General features: G+C 40.7%; 1 protein-coding gene across 1 annotated transcript in view; it reads left to right on the top strand.

Annotated features, from left to right (window-relative positions):
- adamts2a (ADAM metallopeptidase with thrombospondin type 1 motif, 2a) overlaps window positions 1–20,955 on the top strand; it is a 72,069-nt gene that overhangs the window by 37,952 nt on the left and 13,162 nt on the right. Inside the window, exons 4-13 of the mRNA XM_046867614.1 lie at window positions 3,501–3,703; window positions 5,801–5,884; window positions 7,505–7,661; window positions 8,703–8,808; window positions 9,337–9,480; window positions 11,624–11,756; window positions 12,784–12,897; window positions 13,842–13,987; window positions 17,675–17,850; window positions 19,806–19,939. Coding sequence (XP_046723570.1) covers window positions 3,501–3,703; window positions 5,801–5,884; window positions 7,505–7,661; window positions 8,703–8,808; window positions 9,337–9,480; window positions 11,624–11,756; window positions 12,784–12,897; window positions 13,842–13,987; window positions 17,675–17,850; window positions 19,806–19,939 — 1,397 coding nt within the window. The remainder of the gene's footprint in view (window positions 1–3,500; window positions 3,704–5,800; window positions 5,885–7,504; window positions 7,662–8,702; window positions 8,809–9,336; window positions 9,481–11,623; window positions 11,757–12,783; window positions 12,898–13,841; window positions 13,988–17,674; window positions 17,851–19,805; window positions 19,940–20,955) is intronic.

Genomic DNA, 20,955 nt, shown 5'->3' with positions numbered 1-20,955 from the left:
TTAAAATTAATTATCTTTGAGGTTTTTACCCATTTTTTTTTACAAAAATAATATTTGTGATTCAGCATTACTCTCTAATTGTCGCGGACCCTCGGTTAAACATCCGTGCTGTATGCAATAGCCTTCTTTTTTTCACTCTCCATTTAATTTTACATATGTGTATATAACCTTTTTTATAAACACTGTATACAATATGTCCTTATTTCGTTGCCTTGTACCGTAACTTGTGTAATGACAATAAAGTTGAATCTAATCTAATCTAATCTGATCTAATCGAGACTGATAATTGACTGTAATACGATGGGCATTTAAGTCAAACCGGGACTTTTAATGGTATAAAGGTATAAAAATGGATGCTAGCATAGCGGTAGTACACGCAGTAGTAAGTGGGAAGTGTGTCCTATTACTGATAGGTGGCGCACATGACGCGGGCCAGAAACAAAGGCGTAAAACCCTCGGATAGCTACAGAAGACTTCAATCACAGTACGGTGATGAGACGCTCAGGCGGAGTCAGACGTTTTAATTGTGTACGATGACCGTACGTCCGTCAGTGACGATTCTGGTCCTGGTGGTTCTCTGATGACCAAATGAAGCAGGCTGTAGGAGGGTTTAGGACTACTGACAAATCTTTCTATGCCAATTATTTCGAGGCGTTAGTTAAAACGCTGGGATGAGTGTAGAAATGTGTGTTAAAAATGTCTTATTTTATTTTATTTAATTTGGCACTTCGATTTTATTTTATTTTATGATTTAACTCATATTGAGTTCATAGCTTGTGAACTGTCCAGACTTTAGAATTGATAAAATATTTGCTGGGGTTTTACTTGCGGGTTTCTTCTCTCTAGTTGTTGTGTGTATCCCTGAAAGTTTGAAGGATCATAACCGATATACTTGCTGACTTCATGGGGTCCTTAAAGTCTTGGCTATAAGCTCTCAAGCCCTTGTGAATACTTTAATTCATGGCCTTTGCTCAGGTTTTTGTAGATGGCCGTTTTATAGATCGCAGCCGTAATCCGTTGTATGAGTTATAACAGAATGTGTCTTTTCGGTTAGATCGAACTGCGCTGTTTTCATTAGAGGAGTGTATGAACCCGAGTTCAAAACAAGGTCTTTACATATGTTGTGGAAACATGATCAGGTAAAATCTTGCTTTATGTGCAGCCTTTGCTTCCACCGTCTCCTTTTCATACTACATGCCAGTTCCTTAGCGTTTTGGTAGTAATTCCACAAAAGCAACAAATCCGCAGGGAGCGTTTATAATATAAGCAGTGGTTAATGTTCAAACAGGCGCTTTGATGATGGATCGACGACGCCTGAAAGAGACGAGCTCATTTAAACCACACTGCGGCAGACATTATGCTGATCAGGGGTTGCCAGAAGTTGAAGCGTCTCCGGAAGAAATCCGAGGATCAAAAGCTTAAATTCGTCATGTATCGTGATATATGCACTGTTTTGTCTCTGCCCGAACGAGCATTATTAGCCAAGAGCATCTCGCTCTTAATCACATTTATAGCCACCATTTCCATAAACGATCCCAATCGGCCTGTACTTGCGAGCGACTATAGATTAGTCATCAGGGGTACGGTGTCAAATTGACCCGATAGCATTTAACCAATAGAATTAAACCGCTGAACATTAGTCTGAATTAGGCTAAACCAGTACTGTAGCTCCGAGCATGTATGCTAATACGGCCGCAGTGTGAGAATGCGAGAGTGAAGTGCTGATTCATCCTAGAAGGATTCCAATTATGTTTTGTTCTATCGAACACATGGTTTATTCATGAGCTTATTATCCCTTATTAGCATATTGTTTAGATAGCGGTAGCACGGTTTTGGTGCGGTGGATGTCCTTTGGAACAGAACCTGAGAAGGATTAATATTTATACTGTAGTCTTTCCAGTGGTCAACAATGGACCCTATTATGCGATATATCGTTCAATTCATTGTATTCACTCCTGATCCACAGAGGGAGGAAAGGCAGAGCCCAACCGTATGTATATATCAACCATTCATCACAGGCTAATTTTCACAAACCCCATACAAGTTCCATATGAAATTTTCTATAAAATATATGATTTATATCTTTTCAGTGACCAACAGTTAAATTAGCTGTTGATTTTCTAGATGTTACAGTAGTTGTGTTGTAGTTGTGGGGCAGGACGCTTACTGCCCTCTTCATCTCCATTTAGTTACATTTACATTTATGGCATTTGGCAGATGCCTTTATCCAGAGCGACTTTCGTTTATCTCATTCATACAGCTAAGCAGCTTTGGGGTTAAGGGCCTTGCTCAGGGGCCCAGGAGTGGCAGCTTGGCGGTTCTATTCTGTGTTTTTTGTATCTGTCTTACACTGTCTTTTGTCTTGCACTGTTTGCACTCTATGTTGTTTTTATGTAGCACCACGGTTTTGGAGAAACATCTCATTTCACTGTGTTCTGCATCAGCTATATATGGTTAAAATAACAATAAAAGCTACTTGACTTGAAAAAAATGAAAAACTCCAACAAGGCCTACTGTAATATACCACTGGATCAGGAATCCCACTGCCTCTTGCTTACTTTATAAACATGTTCAGTGGAGGAGGAGCAGCAATCAGGCAGATAATTGCAGGTTGACAAATTGGGCTGGTTTTTGCTTTTTTATTGCAGTGGTGAAAACCAAACAAAGTATATGTGCCAAAAGTGTGAAATACGTACAGGATTCCTGTATCCGATTCAAAAGTGTTTGGCTAGTTTGAAAGGTTTTGTGTAGACAACCACACTTGGGTTATCTTGATAGCATGGATGGGTACACTAGGAGGCGGTAGCTCAGTGGTTAAGACATTGGACTTTGGATCGGAAGGTTTAATTCCCAGCACCACCAAGCAGCCCCAGCTGGGCCCTTAAACTGGTCAGTTGTAAGTCGCTCTGGATAAAAGCATCTGCCAAATCCTATAAATATGAATGCAGACCACGCAAAGCCTGTATGTTCTTCCAGATAATCACATGACACCTTCCATGACACCTGGATTTCCAATAAACTCCCACATTCATGAATTCATCAGCGGCTTTGGTAACATTATTAGCAGCCAGTCGTATCAGGCAACCGGAATGGATTTCTTCTGCTCGGCCTGCCATCTGTTTTTGTGCTCTCGTTGTCTCCAGTATTGTAGACGCTGCTTTCATTGATGTCCATTACCACTTATGTGTCTGAATGGGAAAGCTGAAGAGATGAACAACTCAAGATAATACAATATTGCAAGAAATCTTGGGTTCTGGTAGTGGGTTTTAATAAACACTCAAGTTTGGCACGTGTCCTGACGTTTTTGTTCTATGTGTTTTAACGTTATACTTCTTTTGCCATGCCGAGTTGTTTTTTTTCATTTGGTCAGTTTGCACGCAGGCTGACCTGAAGATAAAAGCCGTTCTCTTGGCTGCTATTGAACATGATTTTAAGTGAATGTCATGCATTCTTTGGTTGTTTGAAATAGCGTGTGCGGTGTGTGTGTGTTTTTACTGCAGGTTCAGTACTGGGTGGTCTGGCTGGAGCGCAAGCCATATCCGAAGGGTTTAAGCCAAAAGTGAACGGCAGCAGGCGCGCACGCAGGCAATCGCTCCAAGACGAAATCTTCAACATCGAGGTGCTGCTGGGAGTCGATTGTTCCGTGGTGCAGTTTCACGGCCGTGAGAACATCCAGAAATATCTGCTCACCCTTATGAACATCGTAAGTCCATCAGAAACCCCCTTTTTTAGCTTTACGACTCGCTTTCTGCTCGACCCCACCTAAGAATTTCGCTCAGGAAGGTGTCAAAGTAATCGCTCTGTCTTTTTCTCACACCTGCTTGCCTAGAAAACGACCAGGACAAGCTGGTGCAAGCCCCTGCCGTCCTCCATAATTCCTTTTCATTTGAATCTGTCATATGAACTGATAGATGGGGTCCAGCGAAAACTTGCCGGGACTGAATCCGGTCTCGGCGTATCCCCGGGTAGCAGAAGCTCCCGATCCGTTGTGGTTCTGACGCTCTGTATCAGTTCTTGCTTTTCTTAGGTGTCCATCTATTTTTTTGTCCTGACAGCTCGTGCGAGACTGGAAATGCGGTCTTGCCCCTGACAACTTGACCTGAAGCATTAATGTGCACATTTGTGGGCAAGACTGGACTTGCAAGCTACGAGCTTTGCATTCAGTTGGACATGGGAACTTTTTTTTTTTTCCTTTTTTAATTTGTCCATGTAATCGTTTTTCCTCAACACACCTTTCCTCGGTTCACCTCGAATACATCATTAGTTTACCCTTTTTTTTCTTTTGCAAGGCTTGTTTCCATTATATTTCTGTTTCCACTCCATCCTGACTCACTATTGTTTTCCTGCTGCCAGCCAGTTGCTTAGCAGAAGACAAGCTCCGGTCTGGTGGAAGCCCTCGCTGCATTATTAATCGAATCCTAATGATTTTCTGCCACTTTGGCCTCCTGCTCGTCAGTTGCCTACCTGCTCGTCGGCATGCTGGGAGCCGGACTGATAGAACACGGCCAGGGTCCTACCGAGGGCCAGAGACAGCGACACACTAATGAGGGACCTCTGCTCTGCTTTCTGGCACTCGCTGTGTTTGTGTGTGTGGTTTTTTTTTTGGCCAACGTGAGGAAATGAAGAGACAAAAAATCAGTAGTAATGAGAGACAGGGAGAAAGCACTGAACATTGCTGATTGTTGCTTATGCGTGAGGTGAAAAGTTAAGAGGATGCAGTATGTGTGTGTGTGTGTGTGTGTGTGTGTGTGTGTGTGTAAGAGACAGATGCAAGGCTAGAGAGGCCGATAATGCATGGCCGTGCAATTTATTAAGACATCAGACCAGCTCAACCCCATTTTCAGCGTTGCCAGGCGACTTTAGCGACTGATCAGTGTGATAAATCCGAGGAAAGACTTTTCTCCTCCTCATTCGACTCGTTTCTAATCACCACAGTTACCACATAATACCACTCTATTAGTGCTAATGAGCCCTGACACTAATTATCGACCGTCTCATCTAGTCGAAGTTTGACATATCCACCACGCCTATGAGAGCAGGCCGAATCGCACGATTCTCACTTTTTTTTTTCCAAATGTATTATTCTGCTCTGTGATCTTTTGTTGTGTTTTTTCTTCTTCTTCTTCTGACAATCAGTCTTTTTTTCCCTTTACTCTCTGTCTCGCTGTTCGCTTTCCCCAGTTACTCTCTGATTCTTAAACAGCCTCTGGTCGGGTTGCCATCCATCTGTCAGTCTGTGTGTGTGTGTGTGTGTGTGTGTGTGTGTGTCGTAGGGCTTCATTAATTTTCTCACACTCACACACACCCACACTCTTTGCGTTTTGGCACCGGGCCAGAACCCCGTCTCAGGTTTCTTCCCATGATGGGCTATGTAAATGGGGAATAAGACAGGGTCAGATGTGAGGAGGAGGAAAATTATATTTATTCTATACACACACACACACACACACACACACACACGCACACATATCCCCACACACACATATGCATGCTCACAGATGACTGTCTTGAGCCCATGAGAGGTTTGCTGTCTTGCTTGGGGATGTTTTCTTTTTTTTTAAACAGTTTACTTCTTTGTTGTTTTTTTTAAAAACCCTGTAATTAGTGTGTCACTTCTAAACATCTGCCACTTGGTGTTTGAGGCTTGAGGTCAGTAGGAGGTTAAAAGCCTGTTTAATTCACACCAATGATCCATCGCTAGCGTTCACGACCTTCTTCAAAGCATCAAGTCGCATTCATTTACTTAAAGAGCTACTCAAAAAGTTTTTTTCCCCCTTTTTTCTCTGACTTTTGCTCTCAGGTGAATGAGATCTACCAGGACGTTACACTCGGTGCTCACATCAACGTGGTGCTAGTGCGAATTGTAATGCTCTGCTCGACCAAGGTGAGGTCATTTTGGAGAAATTAAAAACAAATCAAAATTCAAGAGTGTGTGTGTGGGAGAGTGAGTGGGAGGGAGGAAAAAGGACAACCACAACAGGTCGGTTCACTGGCGTCACCGCCGCTTTTTATTTAATATTTTTGGTATGTCACACTGGTGTCTGGTCACACGGCACTACTGGCACACACACACACACACGCCTCCGCTCCCTCGGCTTTTATGCGCCTTCTGATGACTGAAACGAGAGCACAGACATCAGGTTTTATTAGTTGCAGGTGAGGCAAATCCCCGCTTACCTGCGTCCTGCCTCGCCCCCCATTCACAAACCGACGCTCGGCCACGCCCCCGCTGCCACAGTGTGCATGTTCTCATACACAACATGGACAAAGGTACTGGGACACCTGACTTTTTCAGGTGGTCTCTTTCCCAAAATGTTACCATAAAATTGCAGTCGCACAAAAAAACACCCCAGGTCTGAATCATGAAAATGTGCTAAAGGAAATAAATCTGAATATATTCAATATTAAATATAGTTATATAATGAATAAATTATAAATAACAAATATAATATAGCGCTCCTTGTGCAGCACGCAGTCTGACATGTAAAAAAAAAAGAGCGCTTGGCATCAGTATGTTGCCTCTAGAGACCGATCTTGTAATGACAGGGGAGCGGAACCCGGAAAAACTATCGATATGGATTTTTGCCGATAGTTCCAGCAATCAACTTTTCCGACCTCTAGTTTCCACAGACCTTTGTCCATGTAGTGTATGAACTTGAGCCTGGTGATAGCCAGAGAAGTCTGAAAATCTGTAGACTAAACATCCAGCATAGTTTAAATACGACCAAAACATATCAATAAGTAAAGAGTAATAATATAATGCTGAAATAATATCAATCGAATTTTTTGATTGGACAGAGTTGAGATGCTTGTGGCATTATATTATTATGTAACAAGCAGATCGCAAATGAAGGAAAGTGCAGATCATTTTAAAATTAATACAAACAGAATTGAGACGAAGAAGCAAAACAAAACAGAGAAACCATGACCTGAGCTTAAAAAAAAACAATATTCCAAAACCAACAACAATCACAGAAAGACTTTAGTGATCCTCATATACGCAAGTGTTTAAGAGATGACATGTTCAGTGAGATGCAGTGGCTGATGGGAAATAGCTCATGTCTGTAATTCTGACACCTAACTATAATCTAATAGACACGTTATTGACAGCTGTTTTTCCCAGATTCCCAAGTCCAGCATGTTCAGGTTCACTAAGGAGTCAATTCAGCTTTGAGTTGCGTTCATGCTAATTGAACCATGCTAGAATTTGATCCGAATTGAATCATCCCCTCGACTCTCAGACAATCCGGACTGGTGCGCAAGAGGGCAAAGGCTTTGATTTAAACTAGTTAAGCACTGCTTATATTTGCAAGTGCCCTTCCACTTTCCTCTTTGCTCCGTATTAGCTCAATGCGATCGCTACTCTCCGTTACAATCTCATCTGATTAGGTCTTCATGTCAACCACCTAGTTACATTATTATTGATTACTTTACCATGTTATCATATTATGCTGTTTGAAAGCCTAAACGCTAATGCTGTTGGTTGTGTGTTCACTATTTTTAGTCCATGGGACTGATTGAGCTAGGAAACCCATCTCAGAGTCTGGAGAATGTGTGTCGCTGGGCTTTTCTGCAACAAAAGGAGGATGAGAATGATGCAGAGTATCACGATCATGCCATCTTTCTTACCAGACAGGAGTTCGGACCAACAGGAATGCAGGGTATTACTGCCTGATACCTCACACACTAAAGCAAATACTGTATAGCCAGTCTACATCATGTTTACTTTGTGTGTATATGCATTTATAGATATATAATGATTTGCAAATTTAAATTGTGTTTTCCACATGCAAACGCAATTGCATATCTTGCATTACCGTTTGCGTTCTCGCTTTCACGAACGCACATTGACTGGAAAAGCAAAGTCCACTTGCAACCGTATTTCCCATGGTTTACGACACTTATGACCATTTCATATGTAAATTAAAATATTGATTACAACGTTTGCGTTTTGACGCTGTCGACGTCGTGCGTGTAGCCAAAACTCAAAAGTTATCGCAATTCCTCTCGCATTTGATTTTCCAAAGCCTTGCAATAAAAGCTGTCAATCAAGTCTTAGGGGTGGGACTATATTATGGGGCATGTTTGTATTGTGAAGTGACGTCACTCACAGTCAACAGCCAACAAGGGAAATGAGAGTAATAGACGATTTTGTGGAATGTTTTAAACAATAGAGGGGGAAATTGGGGAGGACATTATGGTGCTTGTGCAGCAATTTGATGACAGTTCATACTATACATGGATTAAGGTAAATCCAGTTTTTCATAAATGTATAAGCAGTTTACCCTATGGCATAGCCAACATTTCAACACATTGAAGATACATATGAATCAGCGACCAATGTGATCCGATTTCGATTCCATTCAACAGAATGTGATTCAATGCAATATGATGCAATGGAAAAAATACGGTTTAGCGACGAGAAATCAATCTACATATTAAATATTGGTTGCAAATTATTTGTCACTTTCTAACTAATACTAATAATAGTAAAAGTAAAAGTAGCTGATAAATATATGTAAATAAAAAATTTTTTACCATTGCAAATGTGTTCAAAACAATGCATTGTTATACAAATGTGTGTGTTATATATATATATATATATATATATATATATATATATATATATATATATATATATATATATATATATAAAATTTGTGTGTGTGTGTGTGTGTGTGTGTGTGTGTGTGTGTGTACAGGTTATGCTCCTGTGACAGGCATGTGTCACCCAGTCAGGAGCTGCACTCTAAATCATGAGGATGGTTTCTCGTCTGCGTTTGTGGTGGCTCATGAGACGGGACACGTGTGAGAAACACAAAATTCCAATTGCACCCACATACAAAGCTTTTGATTTTATTTATTTCCTATTTTTCTTCTTTCGCAAACCTCTGAACATCAGGGATCATATTCACAAGATATCTTAGAGCTCAAAATAAGCAGTCCTAGTACTCTATTTAGAAGGTTTCTAAATATTTCAGACTTCTTTATAATATTTTATGAAGCACTTCAGCCTGAAAATGTGCTCAGATGAGGGGCAGCCCAGAGACCTTATATGTCCTTTGCATTTTTTGCCTCCTTTACCATCCTTATATTCCAATATATCTGTGTTAATTGATTAAAAGCAAATATTAGCTGTGTGTCTCCTGCTTTGAGCAGCCATATTGAGTTGACATTTTTGAAAAAGGAAAAGAAATGCTTTCCGAAGCATTCTATTGAAGGGTGCCACTAATTCTGTGAATAAATGCTAAATAAATGCATGTTCGACTGAATTAAGTGTTTGAATGTGTACAGACTAAGTGTATGTTTGTATGTGTGTGTTATTGGGATGGCCAGATTAGGGATGGAACATGATGGACAGGGTAACGAGTGCGGAGACGAGGTGCCCATGGGCAGCATCATGGCTCCGCTGGTGCAGGCGGCCTTCCATCGCTTCCACTGGTCCCGCTGCAGCCAGCAAGAGCTCAGCAAATACCTCAAGTAAGACTCCCATCATTCAATTCCAAGACAAACGCGGTGTTTACTGCTCACAGAGCTCACCGGATAACGTGTAGGTGTTTGACTTACGTTTGCCTTCGAGGTGGACACGGAAAGCAGATCGTGGGCGTGCGGACACGGACGCGGAAACAGGAAACGGCAGCGAAAGTTATGGGGTTTACATTAAAGAAAGTGTAGGAAAAAGTTTAAGGAAGAAAAGATGTAGGAGCAGAAATCTATGAAGACTGTACATCTCACCATGACTTGCTCTGATGTTCGATGGCTTGTTGTGATGGACAGTCAGGATGTATTTTGAGTTTATTACCGTAATTAAGTACTATCTGTATTTTATTTGCGGAAAACTTTCGCGTCAGTACATTTGAACCCGTAAACTTTTTACCTCACTACATTTCAGGGAAAATGTGTCATTCCTGGCAACGTCGGAGCGAAAAAGGAAATTGGGTTTCCTGAGAACCTGAGACCACAAACCTGTTTTTTTTTGTTTTTTTTTTTGAGAGTGTGTGGAATAAGGATTCTCTCACTGTGTGTGTGACTATAGAAAAGTCTCTCCTTATAAAGGTTTGATGTGCAGGAGAACGGAGGAGTCAATAAACAGATCAGTAAATCTTATTTCTGATACTTAAATCCAAATATGTTCTTTTCGTCAAGGTGAGATCCAAAATGTATGCTTTTCTATTTTAACTCGAGTCAGAAAGAAGGGGATTTGTGCTTTAACTTAAGTGCAGGAACGTTTTTGCTTTTGCTCATCGGTTAAGACATTGGACTTTGAATCTGAAGGTCTTGAGTTCACATCCCAGCCACACCAAGCTGCCACTTCTTGGCCATTAATCCCATAACTGCTCAGATGTACGAATGTCATTTCGGATAAGGAATGTCTTACATTTACAGCATTTGTCAGACGCCCTTATCCAGGACGACATACAACTGAGCACATGAGGATTAGGGGCCCAAAGGTGGCAGTTTGGTGGTGCTGGGATTTTAAATTGCAAGCTTTCGATCCAGAGTCCAATGCCTTAACCTTTGAGCATGTCATGTCATGACAGAAATGTAGATGTAAGATGTAGATACATAGGTATTTCAAACGACCAGAAAAGTTTATTCTGATTGCCTTTACTTAAATGCCTACAAAGTGGACATGAAAAGCAGATCATTGGGGGGATGCGGAAACAGGAAACGGCAGTAAAAGAGAGTTATGGTGCTTCACATGATAGAAAGCTTAGGAAAAATAGATGGAAGAAAGGAAAAGTGTAGTAGCAGAAGTCTATGAAGATTGTACATCTCACCATGACTTAACACTAAAGATGCACTAATACACATACAGGTATCACAGTGATCAGGTATTAATAGCCCTAACTCGCGTATAAACCCCTTTAGCTCCTCCGTTCACTCTTTCACGCTCATAATGTCAGACACTATATAGACTAAAAGTTTGTGGACACCTGACCAGGGAAGTGGTATCTCAGTGGTCAAGACTCTGGGTTATTGATAGGAGGGATAGGGGATCAAGCCTCAGTATCGTTGCCTTATTTGGACTAACCTTGCTGTGATATGCGAAGAAAGAATTAGCACTTTATTTATTTTTCTATAAGATTTATGAGCTTTTTGAACATTCCACTCCACATTCAGTCCTAGGGTTCTGTTCTAATAACCTTCACTCTTCTTCGAAGATGTTTCACTAGATTTTGGAGTGAGATTGTGCCCATTTTATTCAGCCACGAGAGTGTAAGTAAAATCAGGTACTGATGTAGGTGAGGTGCGAAGGCCTGGGGTGCAGTCTGCATTCTGATTAATCCCGAAGGTGTTCAGTAGGGTTGAGGTCAGAGCTCTATGGCAGGAGATCTTCCACATTAAGTCATGTAAACCACCTTCATGGAGCAGGCTTTGTGCTCTGAGGCACTGAACAGGTTTGGGTTATCTAATTCAATCTAGTTTAATGCTAAAGCATCCAAAAATATTATATACCTCCAACTTTGTGGTGATAGATTGGGAAATAATTAGATATGGCTGGTTAGAGGTAAAGGTTTATTTTGCTGAATGTGTCTTTTTTTAATAAATATGAATAACTGTGTAATAAGCCAAGCGTTTTTATTAGTAAACCCCAAAACAATGACGTGTTTCCCTGCAGCGCCTACGAGTGTCTGCGCGACGACCCCTTCGATCACGAGTGGCCCTCACTGCCTCAGCTTCCTGGTCTGCATTACTCTATGAACGAGCAGTGCCGCTTTGACTTCGGCATGGGCTACATGATGTGCACAGCGGTGAGTGAGACACATCGTGCTGACCCCTTCACCCTCAAACCTATACCACTATGACTGATGCTTATTCTCCCCATCTATTATTTCTTCTAAATGTATGAGACCGTTTGAAAATTTGTCTGGGATTACCAAATAAGCACGAAGTCTCATCCTGACAAAAAAAAAATATATATATAACTTACTCATAATCACCATAATTGACAGTTGAGCAGGTTTTTTAAACTCTCTGCAAGCCTCATCTCCTTCCTCCAGATTACTAATTAATTAATTAACTAATTAATTAATCAAGCGAAAGTTTTAATATGGATACTGGATAAAAAATAACCCAAATATAACACTCCATGTAAAATGAATATTATTGTAAAAAAATAGATTTACCAAAACATGAAAATGTGCTAAATTAAATAAATATAAATATATTAATTATATTAGTAAATCAAATTATACTGTATAAATAATAAAAAATATATTATAATTAATATATATAATATAGCACACTCTGTATCATTAGTGGTTCTCCTCTAGAGGCCGCTCTTCTAATGAACGCTTTATAAGCCATTTCAGCAATGGGCACAACCCGGAAAAACTATCGGTATGAATTTTTGCAGATAGCTGACAATTCCAGCAATCAACTATCGTACCGATTAATTGGCAAAACCAATGATTGGGTTGACCTCTAATAGTATTATTTTAACAACTGTTCTTGCCTAGTTTTGATTTTCACGTATCTACATTTGTTTGGGATACATTTATTTCCAGCAGAAACACCACTTTTGGTTAATAGGGCTTTCACAATTTCTCAAAAAAAGAAGTATTTTTGTTTAAGGGCCGATGTGGTCAGACCATTTGCAGGTCATCAACAGGTCAATAGTGAAAAAATTGCGATGTGGAACCTTTTACTAGTTTCTACACTAAAAGTAGACATGAGTCTTCATCAGACATCTGATCTGGTTGTGCGTTATAGTGTTGTGGTTTGTCTTCTAGCCTTGCAAGCTGCATGTGTGAATGCGAGCGTGACTGTTTCTTTTAGTACAGCACCTACGACCCGTGCAAGCAGTTGTGGTGCAGCCACCCTGAGAACCCATTCTTCTGCAAGACAAAGAAAGGCCCTCCCATTGACGGCACCAAGTGCGCTGCAGGAAAGGTACAGCTATTACAAACCTATGATGTACAGTACATCTAATCCTATGTAAAAGCACAGAAGGTAAACAGCCTCACAATGCACTATATAACGTTTGTGGACACCTGAACTTAAGATGTATATGTGCTTTTTGATTATCCCATTCCACATTTATTCTTCATTTACTGTAATAGCTTTTACTTTTCTGGAAAGATGATCTGCTAGATTTCAATGTGTGCTTTTGAAGATTTATTATTTATTCACCAACAAGGGTGTTGAGCCCGGTACTGAAGTAGGTGAGGCAGTAGGTCTGGGGTGCAGTCAGCGTGGAAAATTCATCTCACTGGTGTTTAGTAGGGTTGAGGTTAAAGCTCTATGGCCGAGATCTTCCACTCCAACCCATGTAAAGAATACCTGGCTTTATGTACAGGGGTATTGTCATACTGGAAAAGGTTTATGCTGCTGGTGAACCAGTGACCAGTGTTCCTTTCCCTTTCCTCTCTTTGGATCTGCTCGATTGGATTAAGTTCTCTTTAATTGGAGACCACACTGTGCATCTGAGGATGGTTCCACATTAACAACCTTGAAGATCGATGAAGTTCTCTCAAGGTTTCTTCCTCATACCATCTCCGGGAGTTTTTCTTTGCTACAGTTGTCACTGGTTCTATCATTAGAGACAAACTTACAATTATAAGGAACAAACTTTATACATTCTTTTAAACCCACTCTATCTCTGTAAACTGCTTCGAGACAATTTAAACAGTAACAACAGTAACAAAGGTTAAACAGGCATTGAACTCAATGGAATTAGGGACTTATAATTTTATGCTTCTGCATCCAAAGCCATTCTCTACAAATAGGTGAAAAGTCAGGCATCCCAATACTTTTGATCATATAGTGTAGGATAGAAGCATCTACAATTACTCTGACTTATTCGTGTTTTTTCATTTGTTTTGTTTTTTCTGCAGAACTGTTTTAAGGGTCACTGTATCAAGCTGACGTCAGACATCCTCAGGCAGGATGGACACTGGGGCCAGTGGTCAAAGTTTGGCTCCTGCTCCCGTACCTGTGGAGGGGGCGTCCGTTTCCGTACCCGTCAGTGTGACAATCCAATGTTAGTACAATACGCACTTTCATGCGTTGCCTGCATTCTCATTCATGGCTCACACAGCTGGAAATGTTTACATAATACATAAACTAGAGCAGGGGTCCCCAAACTACAACCCGTGGGCCGAATACGACCCTCTCCCACATTAGAACTTAGGATTCATCCACCCGGATAGTTTTTCCGGTTTCTGCTCTGCTGTCATTACAAAAGCAGCCTCTAGGGCAAATCACTGACGCCACATGCTGTTTATTTTTACACGTGAGACTGTGTGCTGCACGGAGAGCGCTATATTGTATTTATTTTATACAATTTATGAATTATATTTATTAATGAATATATTCATATTTATTTTATTAAGCATATTTTCATGATTCAATACTGTTTTTTTGTTTTTTTTTGTTCAGTACTATTTTACATGGAGTGTTATGTTTATTTTTAATCCAGTATACATTTTATAAACTAGCGGTTGATTAATCGGTTATCGGCGAGTACGATCCAACCTAGGTTTCGGTTTTGATAAAATACACGATCGGCTGCCCTCTAGTTATTAACAATGCTTAATATTTGTTAGATTCACCCACCAACCAGGTGCATATGCATAAGCAAGTAAATGTTTTCATTTCAATAGCAACGAATATAAAAAAAAATCATTATGACGGTAATAATGCTCTGGCCCATCTAATGTTCTTTTAACGACCGACCCGACCCCTAATTAAAGAAAGGAAAAGTTATGTGGCCTTCAATGGAAAAAGTACTTTGACCCCTGCTCTAGAGCAAAGGACAACCTGAAGGGTCTTATTGGACAGAGGTGTCCAGATGTTGGGGTTCTTTATTTGGGGTTCTTTATAAGGGTTCTCCTGTTAGGGAAATAAACACTGAAGAGGTTTTCCAAAGATTTTTGCTTGACTTGTGGATTTCTCTGACTAGTTGATAGCTCTACTGGGGACTATGGCGTTGTGCCAGCAACAACTGCTGTCGAGTCAGGCAGGTAAAATCTCGTGCTGGAGATTCCAAGCACGTCGTAAAAAAGGTGGCTGTCAATTCTCTCGGCTCTCAGTCGGCCCCTGTTCGGCGTAATTAGACAAAACGTTCGCCTGCACATCCGCATGTGCAGCCGGACAACCTGAAATTTCTTTCGGCATGGCACCTCATTAGTGGAGAAATCCATATTTTCTCTGTGTAGCTCCTGTAGAACTCGGTAAGCTGGAGCAGCTGGTGACATGCCGAGCTGTGTCTGTGTGTGTCTCTCGTCGCACACAATTGGATAAAAGTTGGATCAAATGCGTGTGTCTTGCCTCATACTCGGTTGACAAAAAAAACCCTCGATTAGATTTGCCTAGCAACGGTGTTACTTGCAAGACTAATCTTGTTAAATTCCTGGCATCGTTTCCAGGCACATCATCACACCAGAGATGGATTTCAGGTGCCACTTCTTTATTTAGTCTTTTGCAAATGCTTTTCATTCTGGGCTACAGGTTAAGCTAGTACTTATAGCGTTTTTGTTCTCCCCCAGCTAATTAAATGGGTTTGTTGAGCTAATAGTCTAGCATCCAGCTGTTTCACGTTCTGTTTGGTTTCAGCACCGGCGCGTGCCGTTTCATTTCATATCGTCCTTTAACATAATTGTCTTTTATTGCAAGTTACTGATTCCTGACAAATTAATCCTCCACACGTCTCGACCTTTCCACGCTCGGAAATATGACAAACGGTTTCTGTTTCGTTGACGCTCAAGCATCAGGCTTATATTAATTTATTGAAGTGAAGTGTCAAATCGTTACAGGTTGTGATTTGTGTAGCCAATCATTTACACATAGTCCTACCATGCCCCCAGTTTGGGAGACTAGCCATGTTTCTGTACGTTCCTTCATATGGATTTTACAGAGCACCTATTAAATGCTATTTAAGTAAAAAGTTTTATTTCATCTTCTCTGAGTTGCGTATTGAAGCTCTGTAGTGTGTAGTGTCCACGCTGTGGTCTATCAATTCAGAAATTACTTTACACATCGCCGCTTAATGGAGACCTACGGTAAGTGTATAATGCATGGCTCACCACTGGTAATTAAAGTACGGGCCATTAGGGACATTTTTATCTCGGGTGTCAAACTGCTGCACAGTTGCAACTGCACTTGATAGAAGATTGTGAAATGTTCCTGTTTTTTCACAGTGGTGTAAAATATTTGAGTATTAAAGATATAAGCCACTTTAACTCTTTACTCAACTACATTTATGAAGGCAACTTTATTTTCCCTGGCTTATGTATTCTGCAGAAGAGTTGATATTTACTTAAATTTTGTTTGTCAATTGAATACTTATGGTTCTTCTACTTTGTGACACGATAGTGTAATTTTATTACTTGAAGATCGCTTTTTGAAGATGGCTTTACTACTTTGTCTTTGTTTCCAACCGACTTCTTCGTTCTTTGCTTCATTCTGGCATTGTGTTAATGGTTAATGCAGGGTTGATGTGTACAAGTTAATTTGGAAATAAAACCTCACAAATTGACTGTTTTTGGGGTTTTTTTCTAACACGTGTCTTAGTGTTGAGAATTAGTGCATCTTTGAGCCTACGTTCAATATGAGTCCTGTTCAAATCAGATACAGTGGAACCCGGTTATGTCGATGTCCTAGGGGGTCGCCAAAAAGCATCGAGGCAACCGATGATCGAGATAAACGAAAATCAAAATGGCGGAAGTATATTAACGTGCTTGAAATTTCTTTATGTACATGATGTGCGTTAATAAATGCGAATGTGCATTCACGTGTTTTTGAAGGGTTTTTTACACAACAGCGTTGCCGCGATTTGTTTGATGAAGGCATGCTATAAAAATACATACAGTACATGTTTATCTGTCAGGAATCCACCTGCCACACCCCCTTCGGCCCCCTTCAGCGTGTCAGGTGCTTTCTCGGCCGCTTTCTCTGAAGCTCTCGGCTTCAATCGCGCACATATGGTGCTCGTTTATCATCATCACCAGCTCCTATTTAAACTTCCACACTCTCACTGTCCGTTATTGTTGGTATATGTTGGTTCACGGTGGTCGTTGTTATCGCGCATGCGTATCCCGGTACGTGCCTTCCCACCGGCACTCTCTCAACGGCTGCTCTTTTCTTCCCAAAGCGCACCGCGGATTCCCCCCGATCCTGCCGGTGTTCGTTCTATGCTTTTGCTGCTCATCCCAAGTTCCGCGCCGCCAAGCGCGGCTTTCGCCTCCCGTTCATCGCATAACATTTAACAACAAAAGGCATATGTGCACTAACTAACAGCAGAGATTCACCAGTATACAGTACAACACCTGTAGCAGCTGTAAGCCTTGATTTTTCCGCCACTTCCGCGAGTTCTTCTGCGGCTGCACCGAGATAACGGCAAATTTTTCCCCCCTTGTGCTCGAGATATTAGGGTTCGGCGACATAACCGATAAAAAATGCTTAGAAAAAGCGAGAATTTGGAGGTTCCACTTCAAAAACGTCGACTTAATAGGGTTGTCGAGGTAACCGAGGGCGAGAAAACCGGGTTCCACTGTATAAGACTTTTACTCAAGTCATATTGGAAGTGGTGACTTTTTTAAGGAGTAGGTTTTGCAGTAAAGCATCTATACTTTTACTCAAGTGGAATTTTCAGGTACTCTTTACACCTCTGTTTTTTCTGTGGAAATGCCACGACTTTGTCTTTGTGACACCCTTTACCTTGTTTCAGTCCGGCCAACGGTGGGCGCACGTGTTATGGAAATAACTACGAGTTCCAGCTCTGTAACAGTGAGGAGTGCGCTAAGGATCTCGCCGATTTCCGAGAGGAGCAGTGCAGGTTGTGGGATCCACACTTTGAACACCAGGGGACCAAGCACCAGTGGCTGCCGTATGAACATCCTGATCGTGAGTAATGACATATGATATGCTGCATAAAATGTTCTTATGAAATATTTCAGTGGAAGGGGGTGAGATATATATTTATATTTATATATATATATATATATATATATATATATATATATATATATATATATATATAGCCCATAGTGTTTTTATTTGTCACATGTGCCCTTGCAGCGCAGTGAAATTCTTTCAGTGCTAGGAAGCTGAAGTCAGAGCACAGGGTCAGCCATGATACATCACCCCTGGAGCGCAGAAGATTAAGGGCCTTGTTTAAGAGCCCAAGAGTTGCCCAGAGCATACACCATAAGCTGCCATGTCCCCTTATTTGCCAATGGAATAAGCATGTGAAGTGCTCATTGATGCACTTAATCAATTAGCCAATCACATGCCAGGAATGCGGTGCAAAATATCATATGCATACGAATATGAATTGTAATTTTTGGTTTGAATTGCTGAGCTTTGGGAATTTGCACGCAAGAGTCTCTAAGGTTTCCACAGGATGGTGCAAAAAACAAAAAAAACATTCCCAGTGAGGCAGAAAGTCATTTGAAACATCAGAAATGAATGGCCAAACTGGTTGATACTGAAAGTTAATCTACAGCAAATTAGGATCTGATCTACAGCAACTCAAGCAGCAACACTTTACACCTGAGTATATGTTGCATGTTGAAGCACATTACCTCATGTTATGCACTAGTCAGAAAAGTACATTAATCTGAGGTTACAGTGGGGACAGGCTCACTAGAATCTGAAAAGCAGTTGTCTAATCTTTTCTCTGTCCAGTTCTGATGATTCTGTTCCAACTTACTTTTGTTGTATTGTTCTGAAACTGGTATTAATCTGAACAGGGACTGTAAAATGCATGGTATTCCTGATTTTCTATTACTCGGTTCTGTTTTTCAGTGTTTGCACATATTTTAGATCTCTAGAGCAAGTCAGAGTGCAGTGGAAGAGTGTTTGTTTTGTCAGGTGTATTTATTGAATAACATGGACATGAGTGTCTTTTGTGATAAACAAAGACTACAAGCTCGATTGGCTTTTTAAAGCTTGGGTTCTGGTCCTGTGGGAAGTCTGGAGAACATACTGAGCTGACATCAATACATCGTTACATAATGGGCAATACCAAGGCAACAGAAGTTCCGAGACGAAAAGGAAGATGGAAACAGTCTGTCTGTATGTCTGCATGTCTGTCTGGCTCAACAAAGGTCCTCTTTTGATGCTGTAAGAGTACCATGGCTCAGAATTGGGAATAATCATTCAGCTCCAGTTAAGATAAATGTTTTATTTAGTGTAGTTATTATTATTATTACTCCGGTTTGAGGTGCGGTTACTGGATTTAAAATTTCTGTGTAAGGTTAATGGGAATGCAAGACAAATATTTGGCTGTAATTCTGGGAATGGCAGGAGGGAAAGTTGAAAGAAAGAGTAGATTTTTTTTTTTTTTTGAGACGAATGGAAATGCTATTAGGGAGAAATAACATTTCCTCCACACCAGGATGAGACTGCTTCTGCTTTAGACGGAACGTTAGCCAGCGGTTAGCTTGACACTTTTAGATTTTTCAGAATGGTGCATTTTTGTTTTTTTACTAATACAGTACTGTTGTTAATAAGGTGGTTTAGAAGCATGTTGAATTTTTAGGGGACATTTAAGTAATTTTAAGGGTCAAATATTGTCCAATTCTTTTGCATCTGTTAAGGTGGGATTTTTTGGGGGCTACTCATACCATGGTCTATCTGAATACTTCATTCTGATTGGCTAAAAGGTCATACAAATAGAATTATTTTTTTTGCTGCTAAAAATGTGGTATCGAGGCGGGGTGCCTGTTCTCAGGGGGCACATGAGACTAATCTTCAGGGTCAGAAAGCTTTTTTTTCTTTTGCTAGTTTTAGGCTAAAACCTGCTTTCCAAAGAGACGTTCCATCTCCCTCATATGTGTCTGTGTGTTTCCTGGTAGATGAGGAGAGATGCAACCTGTATTGCCAATCCAAAGAAACTGGTGACGTGGTCTCTATGAAGAGGATGGTACACGACGGCACACGCTGCTCCTATAAGGATGCCTACAGCGTCTGTGTGAGAGGAGAGTGCGAGGTAACACACTCACACACACACTCACACACACAAGCACACACAGACCACATTCATTCAATCACTGGAATGCATCCCCTCCAGTGCTATCAAATGAATGTCAGCTTTAATAAAAGAAATCTCCGTTCGGCTCACGTCGGCTCCTCCCTGTTTCTCTTTCAGTCTCAGATTTCCAGGAGAGTATGAGTAATTTGGGCGAAGGTGGAAGGTGGGGGTGAGCATTAATGCAAGTCGGGCCAAGGTTACGCACGTAAAAACATTAATTATTTTTTTACGGCTGCGTGTAATGAGTTTTTGGCAGCAACAGTTTGGCATTACTTTATCTGTTGATTTAAAAAATATATATAAAAATAAAGCGCTTTTTAAACCAGACCCATAAATTCGCTGGTAGATGAGGAGACTAAGGAGGATGCTTATCCACAAAGGACAATACTTATTTATATATTTAGTTTTTTTTTTTATAACCTTTGAAAAATTTACTTACTCCAGTGTTCCCGAAGAATATTAGCTCTTGGGCTACTGGGAAATGAAAAATAATAAACTTGCGCACAAGAATATCTGTGAAAACTAAACTTATTTAGTCCATTTATTTGCCATATTACATCAAAATGCAAACACAAATGTGTAATTGAAATAAATTATAAATAAAAATATAGAAATTTATTTCAAATTACTTTTGAAAAGGAAATCGCACTGTACAGTGTTTGCTTTATGTTTAGTATGTTCAGGTTTTAAAAATTATCCCAAACTTTGGAAACTTTCTGGCATTTTCTTTGGCCTGAATGTAAATGATTCACCTCGATGCAATTTTGTATTCTAATTACTTGATAGCGGTTAGGATGCGGTGCTCTCACCGCTGTGGCCCGGGTTCGATCCCCGGTCAGGGAACCAACCCCAGCCACTCTTAGTGCCGGTCCCAAGCCCGGATAAATGGGGAGGGTTGCATTAGGAAGGGCATCGAGCGTAAAAACGTGCCAAATCAAACCTGCGGATGATCCGCTGTGGCGCCCCCTAATGGG

Source organism: Silurus meridionalis, chromosome 15 (assembly GCF_014805685.1).
Source record: "Silurus meridionalis isolate SWU-2019-XX chromosome 15, ASM1480568v1, whole genome shotgun sequence".
Taxonomy (NCBI): Eukaryota; Metazoa; Chordata; class Actinopteri; order Siluriformes; family Siluridae; genus Silurus; species Silurus meridionalis.
This window is presented reverse-complemented; position numbering and strand designations above follow the sequence as displayed.